We start from the raw sequence: 23,679 nt of genomic DNA on the forward strand, positions 1-23,679 counted from the left end.
TTATCAAATTTTTTGCGTTCCGTTCTACCAGTCCTTGTGGGTTTCTATAGGAGCTGTTGCACTTTTGCTCAAACCCGGAATTTATTGAATGACGGAGCCTCATTTACTTTTTATTTTGGGATTGTTTATATTCATTTTTAATTCCGAGGACAATCACAGCAATAAAGTTGCAATTTCGACAATATATCTGATGTCTGCAGTCATTTTTAAGTTTCATTGAGAAAATAAATAGAAAATCGAATCGAAACTTGAATATTTCTTTAAAAAAAAAAAAATCATATTTTTGTTTTTAGGCCAAATCGCCCTGCCCTAGTACAAACACTAGCCTTTAGCGACTTGCCAAGATCCGATACAAGTACTTATTAAAAGCCATAAAGACTCATTCATACTCAAACAATATACAAAGGCTTTTGTTCATTTTTATTAACGGTAAAGACTAAATCTGTCTAATTCGCCAACATTCGCTGTAGGGTTGGCGAGCATGGGCTGTATCTGGGATCTTTCAGGAGTACAAGTTCTCTGTGCAAGTATTGGACCCCCAGACCCGATCCTGGTATTAGTATTAGTATTAGTATTAGTGTACCCTAGTAAAAACCCTCAGATGCCTGTTTTAAGGCAAAGGTACGAGACTCCTCGACTCGTTTCCAAACTCAAATCTCAATCAGAACGCAAAAAAAAAATGCGTCCGTCCTTTCAGCACTTCTCGGAGATCAGACAACCTCCAGGAAGCCAGCAGCCCAAATAATCACCCCGACGGAGGGGAGGCAGTCTGGTGAAAGGACTGAGGGGAGAGCTTATTTTCTGTGTGTGGTGAGTGTTGAGAGGAGGTGACGGGGAGTGCGAGACGAGTGTGCGAGAGGTGGGAAATGGAGGGAGGAGAGCGGAGGTGTCAGGGGCTGGTGTTACAGACCTAAGCAGGTGTGACAGTTCTGAGAGCTTTCGTGGGGAGGAAGAAGGGGAAAAAAAAAAAAAAAAAAAAGGTTTCCCCCGGCCTCGTAGCCATGCTAAACTGAGCGTGACCCGCGCGCTGAACCCGGCCATCTTCTTCCACTCTCTCGCTCACTTCCTCGCCAAAACCTCCCGATGAACGAGGGAAACCCTCCACCGACAGCGTGAAGACCATCGCATTTAATCTGACAAATTCCTCCTCTGCTTTTATTTGTCCCGTGGCCGCGTGCATTTTATCTCTGCCTTCCGTTGTTTACCGAGCAAGTATACAATAGGGATGAAAGGTTTTTAATCAAAAAGCGGATACCATCCGTGTAGTGTCTCCTCTGATGTGATCACTTTTGCTGTGATTCCATTGAGCCGAAGCTCGAACACAAGAAAATCACTATTTGCTGTGAAAGACATTTTACTGAGGGACGGTTAAGGATGGCAATGTCAGCCGCAATCGAATTCAAAACTAAGTAATATTCTCTGTGGAATGGGGAAATGTACATCTTTGCCCATCTAATATATTTCTTATATTTTACTGCCGATATAAGACAGATTTATGAGAGTTGTAAAATGGTGGATCGTGTTTTTATTTGACTCTTTGTCACATATTTGTGAGGCTGAAGTGAAACTTTGTCTAAATGTTCATTGCTCACTTATTCAACATAGTAAATCAAATTCACATTTTTTTGCTCACTTATGATTCATTTCTTGACCTTTAAATCATTTTTCATTCAGTTTCAGAAGCAAATTGTCGGATGGAATTTTTTAACGTTCACATAACTGATTTTGTTTTGTATCGTTGAATCTCGACGACGACGAGATTCGCTGCCGCGACTTTCGCCACGGAAAACATGAGCTTGATTGGGTTAGGTGAGTTTATTGGGTTAGTTTATTTTGCTATTAAATGATCAGTACAGGCTTCATTAGGAAAACTTTTTTTTTTTCAAAGAATTCCCAGACTTTAGTGTCTTTAATCTATGTGATGCTAAGAATGTGTTTTAATGGAAATATCACAACTCTCAGGTGCTTTTCTCGAACTTTTGTACAGAAATTCACGATCACCAGAACATGAAATATCTGAAACATTGGATCAACCAAAGTGTTGACCGCCCATAATATTGCTCACTTCTCCAGGAAGTTGGTATTTGTGGTTTGAGCAAACTGATGAAGTTGGCGCCACAGACATAATGTCCCAGGACAAAATGACACACGCTGACAAGTCACTTAGATGTCAAGTCATCGCGTCGGCCGGATTTCCACTTTAGTATTTTGTCAAAGTCGTGGCACTGGGCTCGGGGTTGAAGCTTCACTTCAACTTCGCAGGACTTGTGGTCTGCAGGTCCTGTTATACTGCAGTTTGTAAAAAATGTCAGTGAAACGTGCCACGGGGAGCTGCTAAGAATTTCATTACTTTGACTTTTAGTGGAGTTTCACACTCCCAGCTGTTTTGCAGGGTTCTCTTCCTTCACAAGACCGAGGCTCCGGGGCAACGCTCAGTCGTTACCATTATTTCAAACCTGAGGGGCATGAAAAATGGTCAGATGCAAAGATGGCGTCTTATATAAGCCTCACCCCGATGTTTACCTCCTTCCATCTGCCCCTGTTTACCTCAGACTGTGGCCGTGGATGTTAGGGGACGGCAGAAGTCCACATAAGCAGAAGGCAAGAGCCCAAGCTATCGCATTGGAACTCCTCCACCTGCCAAGAGGAGTAACTCTTCCTTTTATGAGCCAATTGAAATTCAGCTCACAGGCTATCCATTCTGTCAATGACAAGAGGAGTCAGAACAACCTTGCAACCCCCAACACTAATAACACTGTAATGGTCAGAGATAGATCAAGCTGAGCGCTGATAGTCAGAGCGGGTCTTCGGCCTCCCATAAGTGTTTATTGCAGACAATTTTTGCCTTCATTTGTTTTGCGCAGATGCATGCCTGGGTACACCTGCGGTCGATCGTAATAGTTTTCACTCCACCAGCAGACAGACAAATGACCTGCATCTTTTCTGTTTTCTTTTTCTTTTCTTTTTTTTTTTTATTCTCGTGTGCGTTTGTCCACAGAGCGTCGGCCTGCACCTAACGCATGCAACTCTATACGCTTACAGACCTAATCTACAGGGAACCCCCTGCTCCTGCTTTGTATACATTGACCATCTCTGACCTTTGACCCCTTGGACTCCACCAAATGGCACGGCAGGTTCATTACTGCTACCTGAATAGGAGAAATCAATCGTCAGGAGGTCTCCTCCTCGCAGCCCGTTCACAGCAATTTTCACTCACATAAGTGTTTTTGAATCAATACGACCGGCGAGAGGAAAACAGATGATTAGACTAAGAAAGGGCTCCTGCTGATGGACCCACTTTCAGCTCAGTGTCCCTCTCTTTGTCGTCACCCGCACTGCCACTGAGGGGCAGTAGAGAGCCTCAAATGAACGCTCAGAGAGCTCAGTCTGCACAGAAATTATATGAACTAATTAAACACTGTAGACCTGTGAACGTTTGTCATTATCCCCAGAACACAAGTTCGTTTCAAATAAATGTAAATTGTGTCTCACACAGAATTCAATACATTCTAAAGCCACGATGTGCATGGAAACACTACTGTATTATGCATGAATGGGAAATCACAACTCTGTGGTTGAGGGTGTTTAAGACTGATTGTGTATACACAAACACAGGTGCACGTTCAATGAGTCTACCAATCATACACACAGTATGTGTTTATATTCATTTACCACATACACCATACAGACAGTCCACCAACGCATCCATTCTGCTCCATGTATGACCTTGGAGTGTGTAAAATGAGAAAAGTAAGCATTAGATTTTATTTCTCCATGTTGTCTCTTACTTATTCATGGAGGACTGGACAGCTTTAGTAAAAGTACAAAATCCAACAAGTTGAAGGATCAATGATGCTGAAGCTGGGAGCCGTAATTGGTCTTAGTGTCAAAGCCAATCCGTTTGGGTAGAAACATTTATCCAGAGTGCTGCTTCACATCTTAGAGCAGGCATGTCGAACGGAAGCCAAATCATTTATTGTATTTTGAATACAACAAAATACAAAAGTGGAGATAAAAATCACAAATGGAAGGAGATTAGGTAACAAAGGTGTTTGAATAAATATAGACAATTAATTTTTGTACAACTCGTACACCTTTTAAAACAAATTGAATTTTTTTTTTTTCATATTTATAAAGATTAATATTGCACAATTTCACTGGTCTGGCTCTCTGGATATGACTGCATGTCTGCAAGTGAACTCTGTCTGTCTGTCTGTCTGTCTGCCTGTCTGTCTGTCTGCCTGTCTGCCTGTCTGTCTGTCTGTCTGTCTGTCTGTCAGTCTGTCCAGTACCATTGAAATCAAATACATCTTTCCAGTGCTTCGTCACATTTCTGTTTCCCTACATAAAACACCCCCTTAATGTTTAATTATTTTTCTTTCCTTCATGAAGGAAGTTTAATTACCTACTTTCTGACACTTCTTGTCTTGTTCTTTGGGTAATTTAGTGGAGTTGGTGGTTATTTGGCGGGAGTGGAACATCTTGACGGCAAGTTTTGGCCCACTGGCCTCATGTTTGACACCAATGAGCTAGAGGGAGAGAATAATGCATGCACATTTCAAAATCTGACGAACTGCATCAGTATGGTATGGTATGGTATGGTATGGTTCGAAACTGCAAGGTTTGGTATCAGTCAGACACCAAGTGAATACAGGGCCAGTATCACCGATCCCGATCCGATTCTTTTTAATATTCAAGGTTAAAGCATCATCAAATTGCTTTTTTTTTTAATTCAGTTCAGGATGGAGCAGCATGCAGACGTACTGGAGATGAAGTGAAGCATTGATCTTATTGACCTTGCATCATTTGATGTCAAATACCACTGCAGGTGTTGCTATTATGGTTTGGTTCGATCCGCCCACCGCGACCTGGCACGGCTGGTTGGTCACACCTGTATGGTAAAGTTCTAAGACGGAATCACCAAACGCTTGGTTCTGTTGTTTTGACAGTTCCGTGTCTCCGGTTGTACTTTTTACATCCCCTCAGACTTGCTGGTGCGAGTTTCCCCTCGGAGTTTTAGCGGGACCTGAGCATCTCGTGAGCAGTCTAGACGTATTTAATGGAGCAGGAGCGCGAGCTCCCCGTCTCCACACACCCCGATCACCGTGCGGATAATATCTTGACAGCGTCTCTCACGGAAGGCGGGGCGCGTCCGCCCGGCTCGCGGTGGGCGGCGTCAGGCGGGGGGGGGGGGGGGGGCGACGTCCCTCTGAGCTCACTTCCGTCGGCTCGAGTCGGGTCACGGTTCTTCCACTCTCCCCACCGCTTTTGTTCTCCCATTTCCAGCCAGTGCGCGTTGCCGAGCAGACAGCAGGGGAGGGAGAACCGAGAGACAGCCGCCGTGAAGCAGCGCAGCCGTCCGGTCGGTTCGCCACATGCGAAGCGCGTGAGGATCCGCTTCGCTCCCTTAGTTACATAACTGGACTACTTCTTTTTTTTTTCTTTCTTTCTTTCTTCTTCTTCTTCTTTTTTTTTTTTTTTTTAAATCAATATTGGGATTTTTCTTTTCCTCCCCCGTTTCGCCTCCCATCTATCCACCAACAATTCCTCTCTCTTTCTCGCACTCTTCTTGTGTAAACTCAACAAAATGGAGAACGACGAGAAATACCTTCCCGAGCTTCTGGCGGAGAAAGACAGCCTGGACTCGTCGTTCACGCACGCCATGAAACTTTTAAACGCAGGTAAAGTCGCTGGAGACGCCGGGTTTCGAATTTGAAAAGACTGTTGTTTACAACAACAACAACAACAAGCAAAAAAAAATAAAAAATGACAAATGTCGAAATGAGCTCGCGCACCTTCCAGCGACCCAAGCGCGGGCTTTTTTTTTCTAAGGAACAGTGCACGACATTAATGCCATTTTTTTTTTAATGCGTCAATTTCGCTGATTAAAATGTACCCAACTTTACAGTATCTCGTGCGGTCAGTTGTGCCCCCCCCCTCTCCCTCGAGCCTATCGACAACTTCGCGTCGGGACGAATCCTCTCCTTTGTCCCTGTTTATCAGCGCACTTTGCGGCAGAACATTGATGTAAAATGTACGCCAGTGTCCCGATACAGGATGGCAGGGTCACCTTAGAGAGTGGGGGGTATCTTTTACAACCCCCTCCCTTCTGGAGTGTCCCAAAAGCTGGGTCGCTGAAGAAGGGATAAGACAGAAGCAAGACTACAAGGTTGATAACGTCGCTGATGTGCTCATCAAACCTACCAGGATCTGCGGCACTAATCTGGTTTAAGACACTGGATTTGGTCGGCACACTCCACCATGCAGCCATTAAACCCTTTGCTCCTAAAATAGCCAATGCCAAGCTCCAATGAGAGTCTAATTTTGGCTGCTTTTCGCCCATGTTAACCATTCCCCCCTACTCATTTGCTCCTCCACTCAGTTTTTTTTTGTTTTTCTCAGGCAGCCCAGGTGATAATTAACTTGGCACCCTGTGTCTGGGGAGTTTTAGGCTTCTAAGTTTTGAGAGAGTGAGCAAGAATTGGATGAAACTGTCAAGAGCATCTACCAAGTGTGGTACTCTCGATGAGCACAGCTACTTGGGGCTGGTGACAAGGGACTTGCTCCATAAAGAGCAGCAAAAAAAATGGAAATAATGGGCCAATTGAAAGCAAAATTGATTAACTATTGGCTTTCTTTAAATATATATGGAACAGTGGAGAAACAAGGGTACCCCTTGATTCGATCATAAGTGTATAGGACAGGCTTTCCAGTCCAGATTCCTTCGCAGCTGTTGATGAATGGTGGTGTAGTTGGTGTTTGAACGCCGCCTCCTCCAGAGTTGTCAAATCCAGGCGTGAGTGAGTGAGGAGGAGGTGGTTTGAGATGATGGTGCTGTGCCACATGGAGGTGTTGGAGGAGGCAGGGTACGAGCTGATGTGTTGACGTGGACTGTCAAGTTGGTGAAATGGTGAGACGGTTTGTCCACATCAGATGTTGTGTTTCGAAAAGCACCTCGAAAGTGACACGAATGGCGTGAAACTCACAGTGGTGATGGATTCTTGAGTACTTCTTAAGAAAAAAAACAACACTAAATACGTGACCAGAAATAGGAATCGGTGCGATTTCGTGTGGCGTACCAGTATTTGGTGGATGTGCAAGTTAAAATGTGTCATGATTGCCTGTTGAAAGCAGGTGATATGAGTGCAAAGTGCAGAATTCCTTGATGATTGCATTTCAATTTAAACAGAGGAGCTGTTTTCTTTATTCAGGTTGTGAGATTTGATAGTTAAGCCTGATGATTTTAATTCTCTAAATCGGTATGCGAAATAAAAAAAATCTCTCCTCCCAGCTGTGATGTACACTGACTCCTGTGCCGGTGTCTCTTCCACTCCCCTTTCTAGAAATTGATAGAATGCAGAAAGGCGAGACTAAAAAGGAGGCAGAAACATACCTGGACCTTTTTACAACAAAGAACATCAAACTAAAGGAACGAGTGCTCATACCTGTCAAACAGTACCCGAAGGTGAGCCTTTTTTTTTTTTTTTTTTGCCCTCCCATTTCCTCCTCACATGCCTGTCCCCGTTCTTTTCCTTCCTCCCCCCCTGACTGTGATCCCCTTTTGATTTAATTTATCCTTGCAGCTGCGTTTCAATTACAGAAAGCCACAGGGTTACTTGGAAGTCTCAAATTACTCGTCTCACCTCTGATCTTTAAGCTCCACAGTGTAATTACAACCGATGGTGGCATGTTTTTTTTTTTATATATATATATATATATATAAAGAAAATCACAAAAAATGTCAATATGACTTTTGAGTGAGGGTATCTCTGTGTGTCGGTGTAATTCCTCCTCCTTTCTGTCCGGGTCCTCTCGGTTTGTGTTCACCAAATGTTTCCTTTCAGACGAAGGCTTCCCTCAGCTTTATCATGTAGCCTCAGGTGTATTGGTCTGTATCGCCTCGATCTATATCTGGCTCAGGCGTAGCTGCATTGATTTAAAAATAAATAAAGGAGCCGTGCAGGGCTGTGATCTGTACTGAAACACTCGTAAGGTTCCAACCCGGTGGCTTCCTACTGCATCGCTTGCATGCTGCTGAGGTATATTTTCCGCCCCTTTTTGAACCGCTGGGATTTACGTGGTGGCTGTCCAAGCCGTGGGTGTTAACTTCCAGTTTTCAGTCTGATCCGTTTCGATAAGAATGTCAAAACTAATTGTTGATTTAAAAAAAAAAATAATCTAATATTTTGGATTAGTTTAATTCCAGATCTGTAGGATTTTCCTCAGTGGGCTTTGACGGTTGTTTGATCTCCCAGACGTGGTTTGACTTAGTGAATAATACCACTGTGTTAACGGGTGAGGAAGTTAATGAAGTGTTCAGTTAGAGAATGTTTTCTCTTGGGCTTTTTTTTTGTGGGTTTTTTTTAAACTCCGCGAGGGGCCAGCTCCTTTGGAGCGGCTTTTGCACTAAACAGTGTTCGGTGTTGACAGCTAATTGCAAGGACCCGTCATACACGGGGTAATTACTTTTGTTCAAAGACGTAGGAGGTAAAAGATTGCAGCTTCTGATCTCCGTTTGGTTCTGGCTCAGCGCTCGGATGATTGCAGCGAATGGTTACTGGCGGCATTAGAGCCCCCGGAGGCCTATATCGACTTTGTCTGGTAAATCTACTACTTAAGGCTGCAGTGTGCGCAACAAGACCCCTGACAGTGATTGCTCCCTCACTCTCGTGGCGTTAAACTCGCTTCTGCTTTGATTGTCAGGCTAATTTTGTTCTGCTTTGTTTTGCTGTTAGTTCAATTTCGTGGGGAAGATTTTGGGACCTCAGGGCAATACGATCAAACGTCTGCAAGAAGAGACCGGAGCCAAGATCTCCGTGCTGGGCAAAGGATCTATGAGAGACAAATCCAAGGTAATGCACACGCACCGCAGCGCGCACGGTGAGGAACCTGTGAAAAAGGCTACCTGAAGCCATAACACATCTGGCCTTTGCTTGAGAGGGATGGCAGGCACGCGAGGCCAGATGGCGTTCACTTGCAGGAGAGCTCAGGTGAACGTTTAACATCAAGCCAAGGGCGTCCTCGCTTTGCACATCTGTTCCGGGAATCTTCAGGATAGCCCACTAAGCCTTTTACCCACTGGTGTGATGTAATTATTCAGCTATATAAAGGAAGGGGATACCACAACTCTGCCTGATGCCCTCCAAGGTGGAAGAAATTCAATTTACCGCTGCTTGATTCATTTAGGGGTTGTTTTTTTTTTTTTTCTTCTTCTTCTTTTTTTAGCCATGTGTTTTTGCCAGCATACTGACAGTCTTTGGTTGATTGTGTGTGTGTGTGTGTTTCTCCCCCCCCCCCCCAGGAGGAGGGTCTCCGGAAAGGCGGCGAGCCAAAGTACGCCCACCTGTCGATGGAGCTGCACGTGTTCATCGAAGTGTTCGCCCCCGTTCCCGAGGCGTACCTGCGCATGGCGCACGCCATGGAGGAGGTCAAGAAGTTCCTGTTTCCTGTGAGTGTGACTTTGCTGCTCGTCAAGTCGTCGCTCGATCCTTTGCACTACTTGATTTGAAGGCCTGCATTGAACTAGTCGAAACCTTCAAATGACTGATTTGATTTCCCGAAAAGGTGGTAAGGAAATGCAAACGGAACGGGCAGGCGGAAGTTGGACATTTGTCGGGTTTTTCATAGAATTCTTCTTGTGAAACAAAAGGCCTGGTGTGAACAGTTGGTGGGTTCGTCAGGTGTCCGCGAGCAGACGGGGCGGCAGAAGGTGTTGAAGTTACTATTTGGTTGATTCACTTTGGGAAAACAAACAAACAAACAAAGAGATTAAAACGGCAAGGAGCACCACATTGATGAAATGTAGAACAAATTCACTTGTCATCCAGACATCTCTTGTTGCTGTTGATTTTCAGAGCTTAATTAGTTCCTCACTGGTTTGGGGGGGGAGGGGGGGTTGGTAATTAACTGAGCGGTATGCTAATCTGGACCCTTTGCTGGGGTGGAACGGCCGTCTTTCTCATCATTGACCTCAACGTGACCGATCGAGTCCCTTCCGGAGCGACAGCGAGGTTTCCAATTCACGTTTTCTGTGGACATATTGGCTTCTCGCTGCGTCTCCAGCTCAGTCTTGCTGTCAGAGGAAGCGAGCATTGGCGGGCTGGAGACGTACAGCTCCCAGACAGATATGTGGGCACATTCAGCCTGTGCGACCTACGCTTCTTTATTGTTTTTCTTTTTTTTTTTTCTTCTTTCCGGAGACATTCTTGAGCGCCGGCCAAGCCCAGCGCCTGTCAGGCCACAGCTGAAGCTCGCGGTGCTCTTAACTATTTTTCCTCGCGCTAAAATAAGCCAACAGGAGCGGAGGGGTTTGCGAGGTGCTGAACATTCTTTTAATTAGCACGCGGGGAGCTTTGGGTGAAAGAATAATTTGGATCGGAGACCGATGAACCAGCTGCGATGTCGGCATTGCTGATGTCGTGTTAAAAAAAGAAAAAAGAAAAGGAAAAAGCCGTCTCTTGCAGAATCTGCCGTTGCGATTTAGTGTCGTGATCCATCAGGCGGGATGGCCTTCATTTGTAGCGGAGCCATATTTTAATGAATGACTCTTGGAGGATGGTTTTGTGGAATCTGCTCCGTGCCGCCGCTCGTTATCGTTCCCATCTCTGCAATAGCCTCACATCTCCACAAAGTGAATCCCAAAGCGGCGCCTCGCACCTGTGCCAAAACATTTACACATTGTCGTATTCCTCATCGTCCTCTCGCCACGTCGTTAATAATTCTCCCGGCCCGATGGGGGAAGACGTGTCCTCCACTCGATGCAGCTGCAAGCCAAGCCGCTCCTCCCTTAAAGCGAATTTGTAATCAGTCAAACGAGTTGCGTTGCCGATGCAGATAAATTGAAAGCTGACGTTTGCACATCGTCGCCGAGAAAGCAGCTATTCTTTTTTTTTTCTTCCTCCTCCTCCTCCTCTTCCTCCTCTTTTTTTTTTTTTTCACCATCATTAGAGCCGTGTCACCATTCCAGCCCTGCCGACTGATTTATGAAAAAAGAATTGATTGGGTCACGGCGCGGGCCTCCTCGTGATTGCTCCCCGAAAGAAAGGCGGCGGGATTGTGTTTCCGGGATTTGTGCCGCTCAGACGGGCAGCGCCGCGTAATCCACCCGAGACGCATTGTTTTCTGCAGATAAACTGAGGCAACCGACTCGCGCCGCCGTGCCAGGCTCGCCCAGAGGAGTGATTTCCATTTCTTCCATGATGGAGAGACACGGGGAGGCAGGGAGTGTGGATTGATGCTCTCCAGCCCCCCCCCCCTACTCCTTAACACTGAGATGCTTCTGTCAGCCATTGTTTCACCCTTTCTTTTACCCGAGTCATATGCTCCTGTTTCTCATTCATTCTTTGTATATATGTGTGTGTGTGTGTGTGTGTGTGTGTGTGTGTGTGTGTGTGTGTGTGTGTGTGTGTGTGTGTGTGTAGGACATGATGGATGATATCTGCCAAGAGCAGTTCATGGAGATGGGCTACCTGAACGGAGGCCAGGAGCACGGAGGACGAGGCCGAGGGGGCATGCCGGTCAGGGGCCGTGGGGTCCCCCTCGGCGGCGCACACAGGTAAGGGCGAGTACACACACACACACACGCACACACACACACACACACACACACACACAAGGCTGTTGGTGTAACAGCTGCTGGGTCACTGAAGTAATACAGGGAGTCACTGTCGTGCATCTGCTGCTATGTCTGTGTGCCAATGTGTCCAAACTGCAGGGATTTGAGTAGATTTTGAGGTTTTTTTTGTTATTTTTGGCCGCACTAACCTCCTAATATTGGCTCATATCAATGATCTGAAATGAGGCTTCTCGATAAACCTCTACATTAACTCGCTGACGTTTTTCCTCCAGGGGTCGGGGCATGCCACCTCGCGGTGCTGCCACCAGGGGAGGCGTGACTCGAGGCGGCCCAGCCAGAGGCGGCGCAGTGAGGGGCGCCCCGGCGGGCAGAGGCGGACCACCCGCAGCGCCCGCCAGGGGGGCCGTGGCACCGCGGGCCAGGCTCCCAGCCGGCGGACCGCCTCAGAGGATGGCGCCGCCGCCGCCACACCAGCACACCCCCAGTGGGGCTGCAGAGGGCTACGAGGATTATGTGAGTACAGCTACTTGTGTAGAAGAGTAGACTTGAATTACATTTAGATTCCCCTCAATTTAACAAGAATATTGTGTTGGCATTAGGGATGCATTGGTAATATCAGCACATTGGCATCAGCCGATAAACACTGAAAAATTAAACTATGCTGAATTCTGTCTTTCCACCACCCAGCATGAACGTTTTATTTCTGCTAGGTTTCAATCTCTGTTTTTTTTTTTTTTCTAAGTTTCAGAAGTTGGTAACAAAGTTTGCAACGAGTGCACAATGTTGATCTTGTGTAGAGGAGTTAAAACTAGAAATCCAAGCAGGCTGCTCCGTGTGCCACGCAGGTTTCTCAGTGAACGGTTGTAGATTAGTGGTTCAAACATGAAGCCTGCAGGGATAAACCAACCTGCAGGAGGATCCAAGCCCCCAAGCAAACTACAAACATTTTGACGAAGACGTAGAGCTTTTTGATACGACTTTCTTAGGACATAATTTGGATATGACCTTTGCCATTTCATTGCATTTCGCTCCAGACAATATCATTACAATTGGCTTTATGTTGAGATGGTAGTCATTTTTAGTGGTAATTGTTCAGTTTTGTGACAATAAAGACAATTTCATCCCATATTCTCGGCACCACAACCAAGAAAGACTTTAAGAATGTTTAACTTTAAAGGTTATAATGGTAATAGTTTACCCACTGGAGATGAAACTGGACTGTATTTGTCGATGGTGATTTTTTGGGACTTGAAATGAATTCTGCACAGTTGCTTTGTGTGTTTTGCACATCGTGTCTCTTGTCTGGTTCCAGATCAGACAAATTTGTACAACTGCCTGAGCTTAGGCTAGAGGTTACATTTATATTTTTAAGCATTTTATAATGACTTGGGCTCCAGTTCTTTGAAAATATTGCATTTCATTAAGTTAATACCAGTCAATGAGCCCATAAATTCAAAGCTATGCCTTTGCATATGAAGACTATTTTATGTTTTATAAAGCTGTAAAGTGCAGTTTCTTATTCCTGGAACCAGAAATGATGAATTACAGAACATTTCATGCTCAAGTTATTGTCAGAGCGTTCTGATTTAATGTCAGTATTAAGCATCAGAAGCAATGGTGGATTATATCAGCACCGGCCATCGACAATGTTTTTTCTGTTTTTTTTAAAGATCAGTGTATTGGACATTGGCACATATGGTGCATCCCTCGCTTGCATTGTATTTTGTTGGCTTTTTAGTACAAGACAACAGTAGATTCTAGCAGTTGTTTCAAGACTTGAGGATATGTACACCAATACACATATATACATTTAGATTTTGAGACCAAACTCCCCACCTCACATGACACAGAGAGAAGGATGAAACCCACATAAATAGATTTTAATCAACTAGTGTCAGTGAGCGAAGCGATTATCGTTAGCCCGTCTGGTCTTGCAATGCAACGTTGAACCACAAGGTGGTGTGACGAGTCACTCTGGAGTTCAGTCCGTCCCTGTGGTGAATAACAAAGACGAGACGGCAGCGGGATTTGCCACCACTGATTGAAGTCGGCGTGACGGCAGCGGAAACTAAAGCTAAGCCACTGTTGACGCTCCAGACAAGTCTCCGCCGTTCCCGACTTTCCTACGTAGAATTTTCATGTCGCTCCTTTTTGAATCGTGATCCTGAAAATCGTAGAGAAGCGACAGACAGATGCGACGCTTTCCGGTCTCACTTTCATCTCTTCGGGATCGGATCGTCCCGTTAGCTTTGACCGGCTTGTCCGATCAGACAACAACAAATGCCGTCCGAGGAGCGCGAGTGCTTCCGTACAGCGTGCGGCGGCACTGTGGGGGGAACGCCCTGACATTCATGATTCATGAAGAAGCCGCTCCTTGACTCTCACTCCTGTTTCTCTGTTTCCTTGCCTCTCCAGGGCTACGATGAGAGCTACACAGACACGGCCTACGAGTCATACGACAGCTATTACAGTCAGCCGCAGGCGTGAGTGAATCAGACGTCTCTTTTGGTTTTCACCTGCTCCTCACAAAGTGTACACACACACACACACACACACACACAAACATGCAATGCCTTGTCACCGGTTTCACTTGAAATGGGATTTGAGAGCAGCAGAACTACTTTTTTAGCCACTCTGCAGAATTTCAACATAGATAGTACTTGGTGTTTCGTGCTTTGGATGTCTGTGTTATTCAGGAGCACCAGCAGGGACTCGGATGTTCTGTACTACAGAGCCAAGCTTTTGATCCTATTCGTAGAAGCCAATTATCATCCCCCTAGATATTACAGTCAGCAGCTACTTGATGTTTCACAAAGATAAAAAGTAATCCCCCCCCCCCCCCCCCCTTTTTTTTTTTTTATTTTCTCTGCCTCTATTTGACCACCAGAGAACCGGAATATTACGACTACGGACACGGAGAGAACACGGAGTCATACGAGTCGTACGGTAAGAAAAAGAACGATGCCGTGTGGTACACTTCAGGACCCGTTTACACGACAAAGTGAAAACGCACAGTTTTATGTTGCATTTTTGTTTCAGAAAAGTTGAGCATTTATATCGTAGCAGTTTGAAAACGATGTCCGTTTGCACAGAAAGTGGGTAGAGTTTTTGGAATGACGCCATACGTACACGCTTTAAACACTGACAATGGTGACTATGCAGACATTTGTGTGGACGTACGACGAAGTCTGATAATTCCAGGAGAATACGGACTGGGAGTCGTGACACTCTGGAGACCAACATTGTTCGTATTGTCCATCGACAAGCATTTTCCAAAAATTGTATTATATTTTTTCTCAGTTGCCACAGACTGTGCCAGAGCAGTTTCATTTCAAAGGTTGCGCTTTTCTCGGTTTCCACGGAGATGAAGCCAGAGCGTTGTCCCTCCTATAGTCTAGTTTTCCTCCGTTTCCACGGAGATGAAGCCAGAGCGTTGTCCCTCCTATAGTCTAGTTTTCCTCCGTTTCCACGGAGATGAAGCCAGAGCGTTGTCCCTCCTATAGTCTAGTTTTCCTCCGTTTCCACGGAGATGAAGCCAGAGCGTTGTCCCTCCTGTAGTCTAGTTTTCCTCCGTTTCCATGGAGATGAAGCTAGAGCGTTGTCTTTCCTATAGTCTAGTTTTCCTCCGTTTCCACGGAGATGAAGCCAGAGCGTTGTCTTTCCTGTAGTCTAGTTTTCCTCCGTTTCCACGGAGATGAAGCCAGAGCGTTGTCCCTCCTGTAGTCTAGTTTTCCTCCGTTTCCACGGAGATGAAGGCAGAGCATTGTCCCTCCTGTAGTCTAGTTTTCCTCCGTTTCCATGGAGATGAAGCGAGAGCGTTGTCTTTCCTATAGTCTAGTTTTCCTCCGTTTCCACGGAGATGAAGCCAGAGCGTTGTCTTTCCTATAGTCTAGTTTTCCTCCGTTTCCACGGAGATGAAGCCAGAGCGTTGTCCCTCCTGTAGTCTAGTTTTCCTCCGTTTCCACGGAGATGGAGCCAGAGCGTTGTCATTCCTGTAGTCTAGTTTTCCTCCGTTTCCACGGAGATGAAGCCAGAGCGTTGTCCCTCCTGTAGTCTAGTTTTCCTCCGTTTCCACGGAGATGGAGCCAGAGCGTTGTCATTCCTGTAGTCGAGTTTTCCTCCGTTTCCACAGAGATTAAGCCAGAGCGTTGTCTTTCCTACAGTTGCGATTTCCTCTTTTCCCTCGTGTTTTCCTGAAGTCGTGTGGACGGCGGTTCCAGTCACTGTTGTCGTGGAAACGGACCCCTGAAACGCATTGAAAAAACAAGTATTTGTGTAATTGGGCCTAACTGTTGTGCCCCTCTCTCTTTTTGAACCCCGCTTCGTCTCCAGGCCAGGACGACTGGAACGGCACCCAGCGCACGACTCCCGGAAAGTCCATGGCCCCTTCTCGAGGAGCCAAGACGCCCTACCGAGATCACCCCTACCGACAGTACTGAAGCCGAGTCACCACCCTTAAAAGTGTCACCCTGACAGCCGCCTGTCCACCACGGCAGCTCTCGCTTTAAGAAGCCCGACAAAAGTAATTGTCCGTTTTGTCTTTGGTTTGGTCTCTTTTTCCCCCTCTCCCCCCCTCCCCCACCACCCCGACACCGGACTTTATACGAGAGCGCAAATTTGGGAACTGAGAATCGGAACTGTTGTTCTTTTTACTTTTGAGATTTGAGCTCCCTCCCCCACCCCTACAGCCACACCCGTCCAACAACCAACCAAAGCGGCTTTTAGATGGGTCAGAGAGGAGAAGTTGGCGTCCTTTCGCTCTCTATTTTCTTTTTTTTTTTTTTTTTAGTTTTGTTTGTTTTGCTGTATGGTTTTTTTTTTTTTTTGTTTGTTTCGGTTCTTTTTCCTCTGACCCTTTTTAAACACCCTCTCTGGCTTGTTTTGCAATGTCGATTGTTTCCTTTTTAACTGTTCGGGAGTTGTCATTTTCCAGTGGAATTTAGTGGCTCATTCTTCACAATGTCTATAAGAGTTCCATATTAATTGTTTTTTATTTAAATACAACGAATCTGTCGAGGGTCAGTTGCAGATTCCCATTTAGGCTACATTTCAAAATTCTGTTAATATAGCCCAATAAAAGACCTTTTAAACTTCCAATTATGTAATATAGCCAAAAAAAAAAAAAAAAAAAAAATCAAAGCAATCTTAAAATTAAGTGAAGGCTAAATGGAATCGATTCATTCTTGATTATTGTTTGTTTTTAAATAGATCTAAAACGTTGTCCATTTAGACTTTAGGCAGCAATATTTGTCATTGTACTTTTTAGAGTTTTGAAATATAGCCCTAATAAGACACTGTTGAGATGGACTGTCCTCATATCCTCAATTTGTTTTCACATGCTAAAACAAAAACAAGTTTTAAGACTCTGAAGACAAAAATGTTTAATGAAGAATCTGGCTGCCTGTTGAGCTAAAACAAAAAAAGTGGAGGTCTTCATGGGTTTGTTTTTTTTTTTTAATAAATTTTTTTGCGATCTGGTTCTTTATAACCTGCATGCAAAAAGTACACAAAGAAGGATCGGGACAAAAATCTCCACATGGGTCTTCTCTTTCTATAGAGAAGGGATCCTGCAGCTCAATCCGAACTCTTGTACATATTTTAAAACGTCCTAACTGTACTTACTCTGCCACCACTAGTCTCTGTACCCTCTCCATAAAATGCATTATGCTACATGTGTAAGCTTGCCTAAATAGGTTACTAAATCTGTCCAAAAGATGTTTTGCAGCGGTTTGTCAATAAAGCTTAGTTTGTTTTTATTTTTGGTTTTTTTAATGAAACTTAACGTGCTTTATTTGTTTCCTGTCCTAGTAAAATTCTGAAATGGCCTTTTTTTAAACAACCTCCAGCAGGTCAGATGTTAGGTGTCTTCCTTTTGTTTCCTCCTTCAAAAGCGCATTTTAAATCTTAAAGGAATGTATTGACGTCTGAAGGCTTTAACCCTACTAAATGATGTCTTTGATTGATCATCAAAAGAGCACAACTTATTCTCTCTCTCTCTTTCTATACTTTTTAAAAAGGACCCAGAGGTAAGACCTCTAAAATAACCCGGATAGCTTCCTAATGTGTATAGAGTTCTAAAGCATTGAATGCCTGGGTATGTATAAGACTTTTTCAATCCTCTTACCTGTGGTCGTAACCGTTAATGAGAATTGCTTCCGTAGCGTCTGAAAATTAACTGAATTCAAACCACCGTTCAGGTCTAGGCCTCGCTGGCGCGGTGGCGTACGTTTTAGTGCAGAGTAATGGCAGTGCAATGGAGAGGATGGTTATAACCTAGACAACTCCACTGTAAAGGTAACCTAACCCTAAATGTTTAATTTCCTAGTGTGTATTCATCCTTTTGACTTAAACTTGCTGGTAAATTGCCGCACGATTTCTTAAAAATATCATTTACAGTCATGGCGACAAAAAAGAATCGACTCAAAAGTAAGAAAAACGTAACTTCCAATATCATACACTGCAGTTGATTTTATGTACCAAAATAACTTGTTCATGTGTACTAACAAAATATGCCTAGGATAGTGTTAATGCAACTCTTGCTAAAATGAACCAAGCCAAAGCGTTTTGTGTCAATATCTTCTGTACAGTCCAGCTGCTGTTACCTTTTTTCATTTGCTTACTGTAAGACGTAAAAAGGTCCTCTGCCTGTACAGAGTTATCCAAACGAGAAAAGCTCGAGTTGCATGAGCATATATTCTCCTGTATTAGACGTTGCATGATCTCTGTTTTCAAGTTTCTCCCGGCGTTTCTCCACCAGGTATTGATTTGGGCTTTGTCCTTCCTCCAGGCACGGCTATCGGTCACTGAGTGCCCCGACACTGACAGTCTGCTGACGGGGGACCCGCACCAGCCTCAGGTTGGTTCGCCGACGCTTCCCCTCCCTCCTTCCTGTCTCCTGGTCCCTGCTCAGTGGGTGGAATTCCTGTTCCCATCATTGCTTTTTGAACACACCATGTAAATCAGTCTTTATTTATATAGCACTTTTTATACATTGAAGTAACACAAAGTGCTTTAACAAGAATTAAAAACAGTGCAAAGATAAAATGGAGAAATAAAAAGCAGATGAGCGGACACACACAGAAGTGAAGACCTGCCCAGGGATATGGAGACATGGCAGGGCACATGTAAAAAAAAAAAAAAAAAAAACGAAGACTCGACACTACTTTATTAGGTACTGCCGTTCAGTCGTCGTCACACGGCAGCGACCGAGCTAAAAATATTCCGGACATGTTGCTCAAAGCCTCTAAAATACGTGTATTATGGTCATCGCTACTTGTAACCATCTAATTTTGCTTAAATTCATCTTTTCTCGCCAAAACATGGGGAATTATGGGCTCAAGTACACAACTCTCAACCGACTTCCAGTTCTTGTATGGTTTTGTAGCGAGCAACCTGATTGGTCAATTGATACCATGTGATATGTACCTTTTGAAAAGCGGCCTCTGATTGGTTCGTAAATTCTGGCGCGTTCAAATGCTGAAGCAGAGAGGAGGAATTTGGACAAACTTTCCTTCATCACTCGTATATGTGTGACTGTGACAGTCTAAGATCTTGGGACTTCGCTATAGGCGGCCTGCAGAGAACAAATAAGACCTGATATTCAATTAAAAACTAATAAGAGGAGAATAGAAACTATTTCACAGTTCAGAGTGCAGATAGAAGCAGTGTGAAGCGACCGGGCGGCATTAACAAGTACATGTAGTGAGTAATAAGTTATTACCTCAAAAGAAAAAAATCGACATTTTAACAAAGCAAAAAGTATGTTGGATGCATTAGCAAAAATGTCAAAGAGAAAAGGAAATATATTACTGTTTAAAAGCAAAATCTGTGCGTTATAATGTAGTATTTAGTCGTCCAGAATGTATTTCCTCCATCTACATTTTTATTAATAGCCTCCGCCACCCCCGGTCGCTGACCTGAAAAAAATAACACCCATATTTTCTGGGATCGACACCAAAAACACTTCCATTTCCACGGATTTTCCAAAAAGTTGCATTTTCCAGGGAGATGGAAGTGTTTTCTAAAAAAAAGAAATTGTGTTTTTGCCCATTTCTATTGAGACGGATTGGTTTCAACAAGTTGCGTTGGCCGGCGCATCACAACAGTCATTTTATAAACCCATTTACAACAGAAACAGAAATAGACGCTCAGAAATCAGCCCAGCGGAGCAGCGACGAGCTGCAGACGTTTCTTTGTTCTCCTGCACATGCGCCAGTCGATGGACAATGACGGTGTCGTGACTCCCACTCCACATTCTCCCGGTACTTGGTAGTTTTATTCTGACAGTCCCCATAATAACATTCGAACTCCGTCGTCTGTCCACTACAGTGTCCATGAATCTCTATGAAATTTCCGACAAGAACTACCACACCATTGCCGTTGCCCCCCCATTCAGCGTACAATATATTATAACGGCGGTGTGGGCGGAGTCAACAGAGCTTTTCCCCGTCGGGCAAGTATTCCCCCTGATATGATGCTGAGTGTTGTGCATTGTATATCAGCCTAAATAATAAATTAAATTGTATGTATTTAGATATAGTTAACATTACAAAATGGGCATTGTCACGATCGTGCTCCACTCCGGTGTTTCGATTTAACTGGCGCCCGTGTTAACTGGTGACTTCTGCCACCAGCCGATGGTAAAATAAGACAAACAACCCCGACGATACTTTAAAGGAAATGCAGTTAAACGGTGTTTGCGAGGACCACTACGGGTTTTTAGCATCTGCTGTGGAAAGGTGACGCTGGAGGATGCCGGGCACCAGTTAACAGGGAGACCAGTTAATCCAAAGCACCGTGGCTCCAGTTCCTGAATCCTCTGGTCGCCACCAGACAAAGAAACTTCTGCGGCTCGTCGTTGCGCCACAGGGTTCGTCTCTCTGCGTCTCTGTTTGTGATCGTTTTTGTTGCGATCAGGCTTTACAAGTGGCAGGTGAAAGACTCATCCGTGTCGTGACTCGCTGGCCAAGCCGCCGGCGTCACATTGTCTACTGGCCTCAGCCCGCCGGGGCCCTCGGCCACGACTAACAATGACGAGTAGAGTCCAGTCGAGTAGGGCTGAGGAGCAACTAGTGGGGAAAACGCCATCAGCGAAGTGGTCTGTCGTCATTTTATTTATTTATTTGTTTTCAAAAATCCTTGACTGCGACAAACATCGAGGGTTGCGTCATTCACACTTCACTGTCAAACCCTCCTCGAAGCCACCCTGACCCGGTGTCGAAACATTTCATTGTGTTTCGCACCATTCAAATTGGCTTTATGTTGAGATTGGAGTAATTTTCTGTAATAATAGGTTTGGTTTCACAAAGAAAGGAAAAATGGGTTTTCATCACGTATACTCTGCGCCGAGGCGATTTTACTCGTTTTTTTTTCACTCGAGATTGAAATTGAGCTGAAATAATCAGCAAGATAAACTGCACAATAATGAATGTTTTCCTGATCTCCTGCATTTTTTTGGTTTTACTCAATAAATTCACAAGGATTCTTTCATGTAAACAACAAAAAAAAAGGCGCAGCAGCACAAGGTTTGACTTGCAACAATTTCTGCAACGACAGTTTCTTTAGTGTTAAAATTCACCTGCACAAAAGCATTTTAGAAATGTCTCATTAGTGAAACGGCTTCCAAAAATAGCCACCAGCGAGGCTTCTTCTACCCCCCGTCCCCTCCCCCCACACTGACCTGAAAGATCTTCCCGTGATGAATTGGTCGTCTCGTGCTGCAAAATGTAAAGCGTACACAATTTGTCGGCGACGGTCTAAAACATTCAGACTCACTGGCGTGGCGGAAAAGGAGGTTCCTCGCAATTTCCTCCCTAAACGACATCACTGAAGTCGTGTCTGGCATTATGGCAGAGAAAGGAGGAGGACAAAAAAAATAAAAAAAAATAACAAGAAAAACACTAAAGCCTGTGTTTCCGAGATGTGATTTGACATAAAGGTCATCTGCTGGTTAGAAGTAGGAAAAACAAAATTCTCAAGACGCACAAGAAAGTCCATTCCCAGGCCTCATTCGCTTTCTCAATTTGCTTTTTTTTTCCCCCTCTCAAGTGCCACATCAGCACTTTTTTTTTTTTAATGCACTAATCCAAAATGGATCCAGTAATTATGGCTCACTTCACAAAATGTTGCTTAGTTACTGCGTTGAGAGGCGTGTCGCTTGTCGGGGAAATGACCTTTTTACATTGTATTGCAGCCAAGTGCTTAAAAAAGTGTAATAAAAAAGAAAAATGGAGGACGTGGACTATTAAGAGCCAAACGTGAAAATGCTGGTCTTCTCATGAGTGTCCGTCTCTCTCTCTTTTTTTTTTTTTTTTGCAGTGAAGCCGAGCAGCTCGGTGCAAACGAGGAGGTGGTGGTCAGATGGGTTTTGGGGGAGGGGCGACCCTCATTGGGTTGAAACGCCAAGAAATGCTGACAAACAGGAAGTCCGGAGACTCGGCCGACGACGGAGCGACGCAGAGCTCGTCTCACATGGACTGTCCCCCTGCTATTTATACCCCCCCCCACCCCCCCACCCCCATCGGGCTTAAATTGCGTTTATCTTCGCTTAATAATCCCCCCCCCCCCACACACAGACGCACACACACCAGCGGAGACGCCCACCCTGAAGCCCGTCTTTGAAATGGAATTGTTCCGGGATAATTCGCCATAAAATGAGCAGCCCTTGTTATAGCAATGCTGTGAAATCGCTTTTAATTTCTGCTCAGCGTCGCTATACTTTACTTGCAAGGCGAGCGTCGTTCGGGCAAACTCGGGCATTTCAAGTGTTTTATTAAACGGTTTAATTTTTGATTTATTTATTTATTTTTGTTAGAATTTCGCCACTGTGCCGTTTTAGCCGCGTGAAATTAGCCTCCGGGGCTAGTTTCAAGATCGCATCACAGAATGGCCTCGAGGAGCATCCAATGCTAATGCAGCACCTCCCCCCCCCCCCACACACACACACACACACACTTCTCCCCTCAAAGGCCGCTTTCATAACCGAGCGCCGGTCTGTTCACACCCAAGTATGGTAATCGGGCGAGACGCAGCCAGGAAGGAGGGCTTTCATGCGAGAAGAAGGACGGAGGGTGAAGATCGCTAAACATCGCTCCCATCTATCCATCATACCCCCCCCCCTTCACCACCACCACCTCACCCCCTCCTCTCTCCTCCTCCGATACCATTTTCAGCCATTATCACTGATGGTATTACCGCCGCCCGCGGTGCAGAGTTACATTTAGAGGTCAAAACTGCACTTTCCTGGATTAAAAACACATTTCTGTGGTCGGAGGCGGCATCAGCCGGTTCGGAGGCTCCATTCAGTTTATTGAAAGAGCCGGGGAGGACAGAGCGCCAGATATTGAGGGCAGAAGCCATCATTTGAGATGAAACGTCAACGGGTGGGTGGGTGGGTGGGGTGGGGGGAGGGGTGGCAGTGTCAACAACAGGCCATTTTTCAGGCTTTATGCGCTATTATGTCTAAAATAATGATTCCTGCGTCTCCCTGTAATCTAATGAAAGATAAGTGATGGTGTGGAAGCCGTCTCCTTTGTTGGAATCGATGAACTGTCAGAAGTGCAGAAGGAGGGGGGAGAGAATAAAAGTAAATGTTACTGTGGAATGATCAATAAAGGAAGACTTGAATATGAGCGAGCCGTGTTATCGGTCATCTGTGATGTTTGCTCTTCCTCCCTGTCGGGCCGCGGCGCTTCCACAAAGGGCCTTCTCTTGTTTTTTTTGTTGATTATTTGAAGCAACGGGTGGGGGGAGAGGGTCTCTGGGTGCGGAGGTGGATGTGTTAAGATGCAGCGAGTGTGCGGCGTTTGGGAGGTGGAGACTCCGTGGGCAGATCGCGGCGGGCAGCTGGATGGCGTCTCCTCCTGACGGATTCACACCATCGGGGGGGGAACATCGCACGCCGGCCACGATCCAGCCTCCCCCGGATACGCATCGGCTGCCGTTTCCTTTCCTCCAGAGAGCCAATCATCCAGGTGACTCGCAGTTAAAAAGTAGAGACCCCCCCCCCTGAATCCCCCTGAATGTCCTTGTCACTCCAGGGGGAATGGCAAAGGCAAGGGGAGATGCTATTTTTTTTTTTTTAAGATATGAAGGGGATGGCTCCT

At 45.1% G+C, this 23,679-nt stretch overlaps 1 protein-coding gene across 2 annotated transcripts; it reads left to right on the forward strand.

Annotated features, from left to right (window-relative positions):
- The first annotated feature begins 5,307 nt into the window (after nucleotides 1-5,307).
- khdrbs1b (KH domain containing, RNA binding, signal transduction associated 1b) lies at nucleotides 5,308-22,943 on the forward strand. Of its 2 annotated transcripts, XR_013937073.1 has the most exons (11): nucleotides 5,308-5,681; nucleotides 7,344-7,465; nucleotides 8,736-8,852; nucleotides 9,302-9,448; nucleotides 11,421-11,554; nucleotides 11,848-12,088; nucleotides 13,991-14,058; nucleotides 14,463-14,521; nucleotides 15,908-16,097; nucleotides 18,363-18,431; nucleotides 21,893-22,943. XR_013937073.1 is itself a non-coding variant. In XM_080516472.1 (9 exons), the coding sequence occupies exons 1-9, from the start codon at nucleotides 5,588-5,590 to the stop codon at nucleotides 16,012-16,014; spliced, it is 1,089 nt and encodes a 362-aa protein (XP_080372598.1). In that variant the 5' UTR covers nucleotides 5,308-5,587; the 3' UTR covers nucleotides 16,015-17,331. The 2 variants fall into 2 exon arrangements, 1 of the variants encoding a protein (XP_080372598.1); XM_080516472.1 differs by lacking the exons at nucleotides 18,363-18,431; nucleotides 21,893-22,943 and having other exon boundaries at nucleotides 15,908-17,331.
- The last annotated feature ends 736 nt before the right edge of the window (nucleotides 22,944-23,679 follow it).

Source organism: Blennius ocellaris (genome assembly GCF_963422515.1).
Source record: "Blennius ocellaris genome assembly, chromosome: 20".
In the NCBI taxonomy this organism is placed as follows: domain Eukaryota; kingdom Metazoa; phylum Chordata; class Actinopteri; order Blenniiformes; family Blenniidae; genus Blennius; species Blennius ocellaris.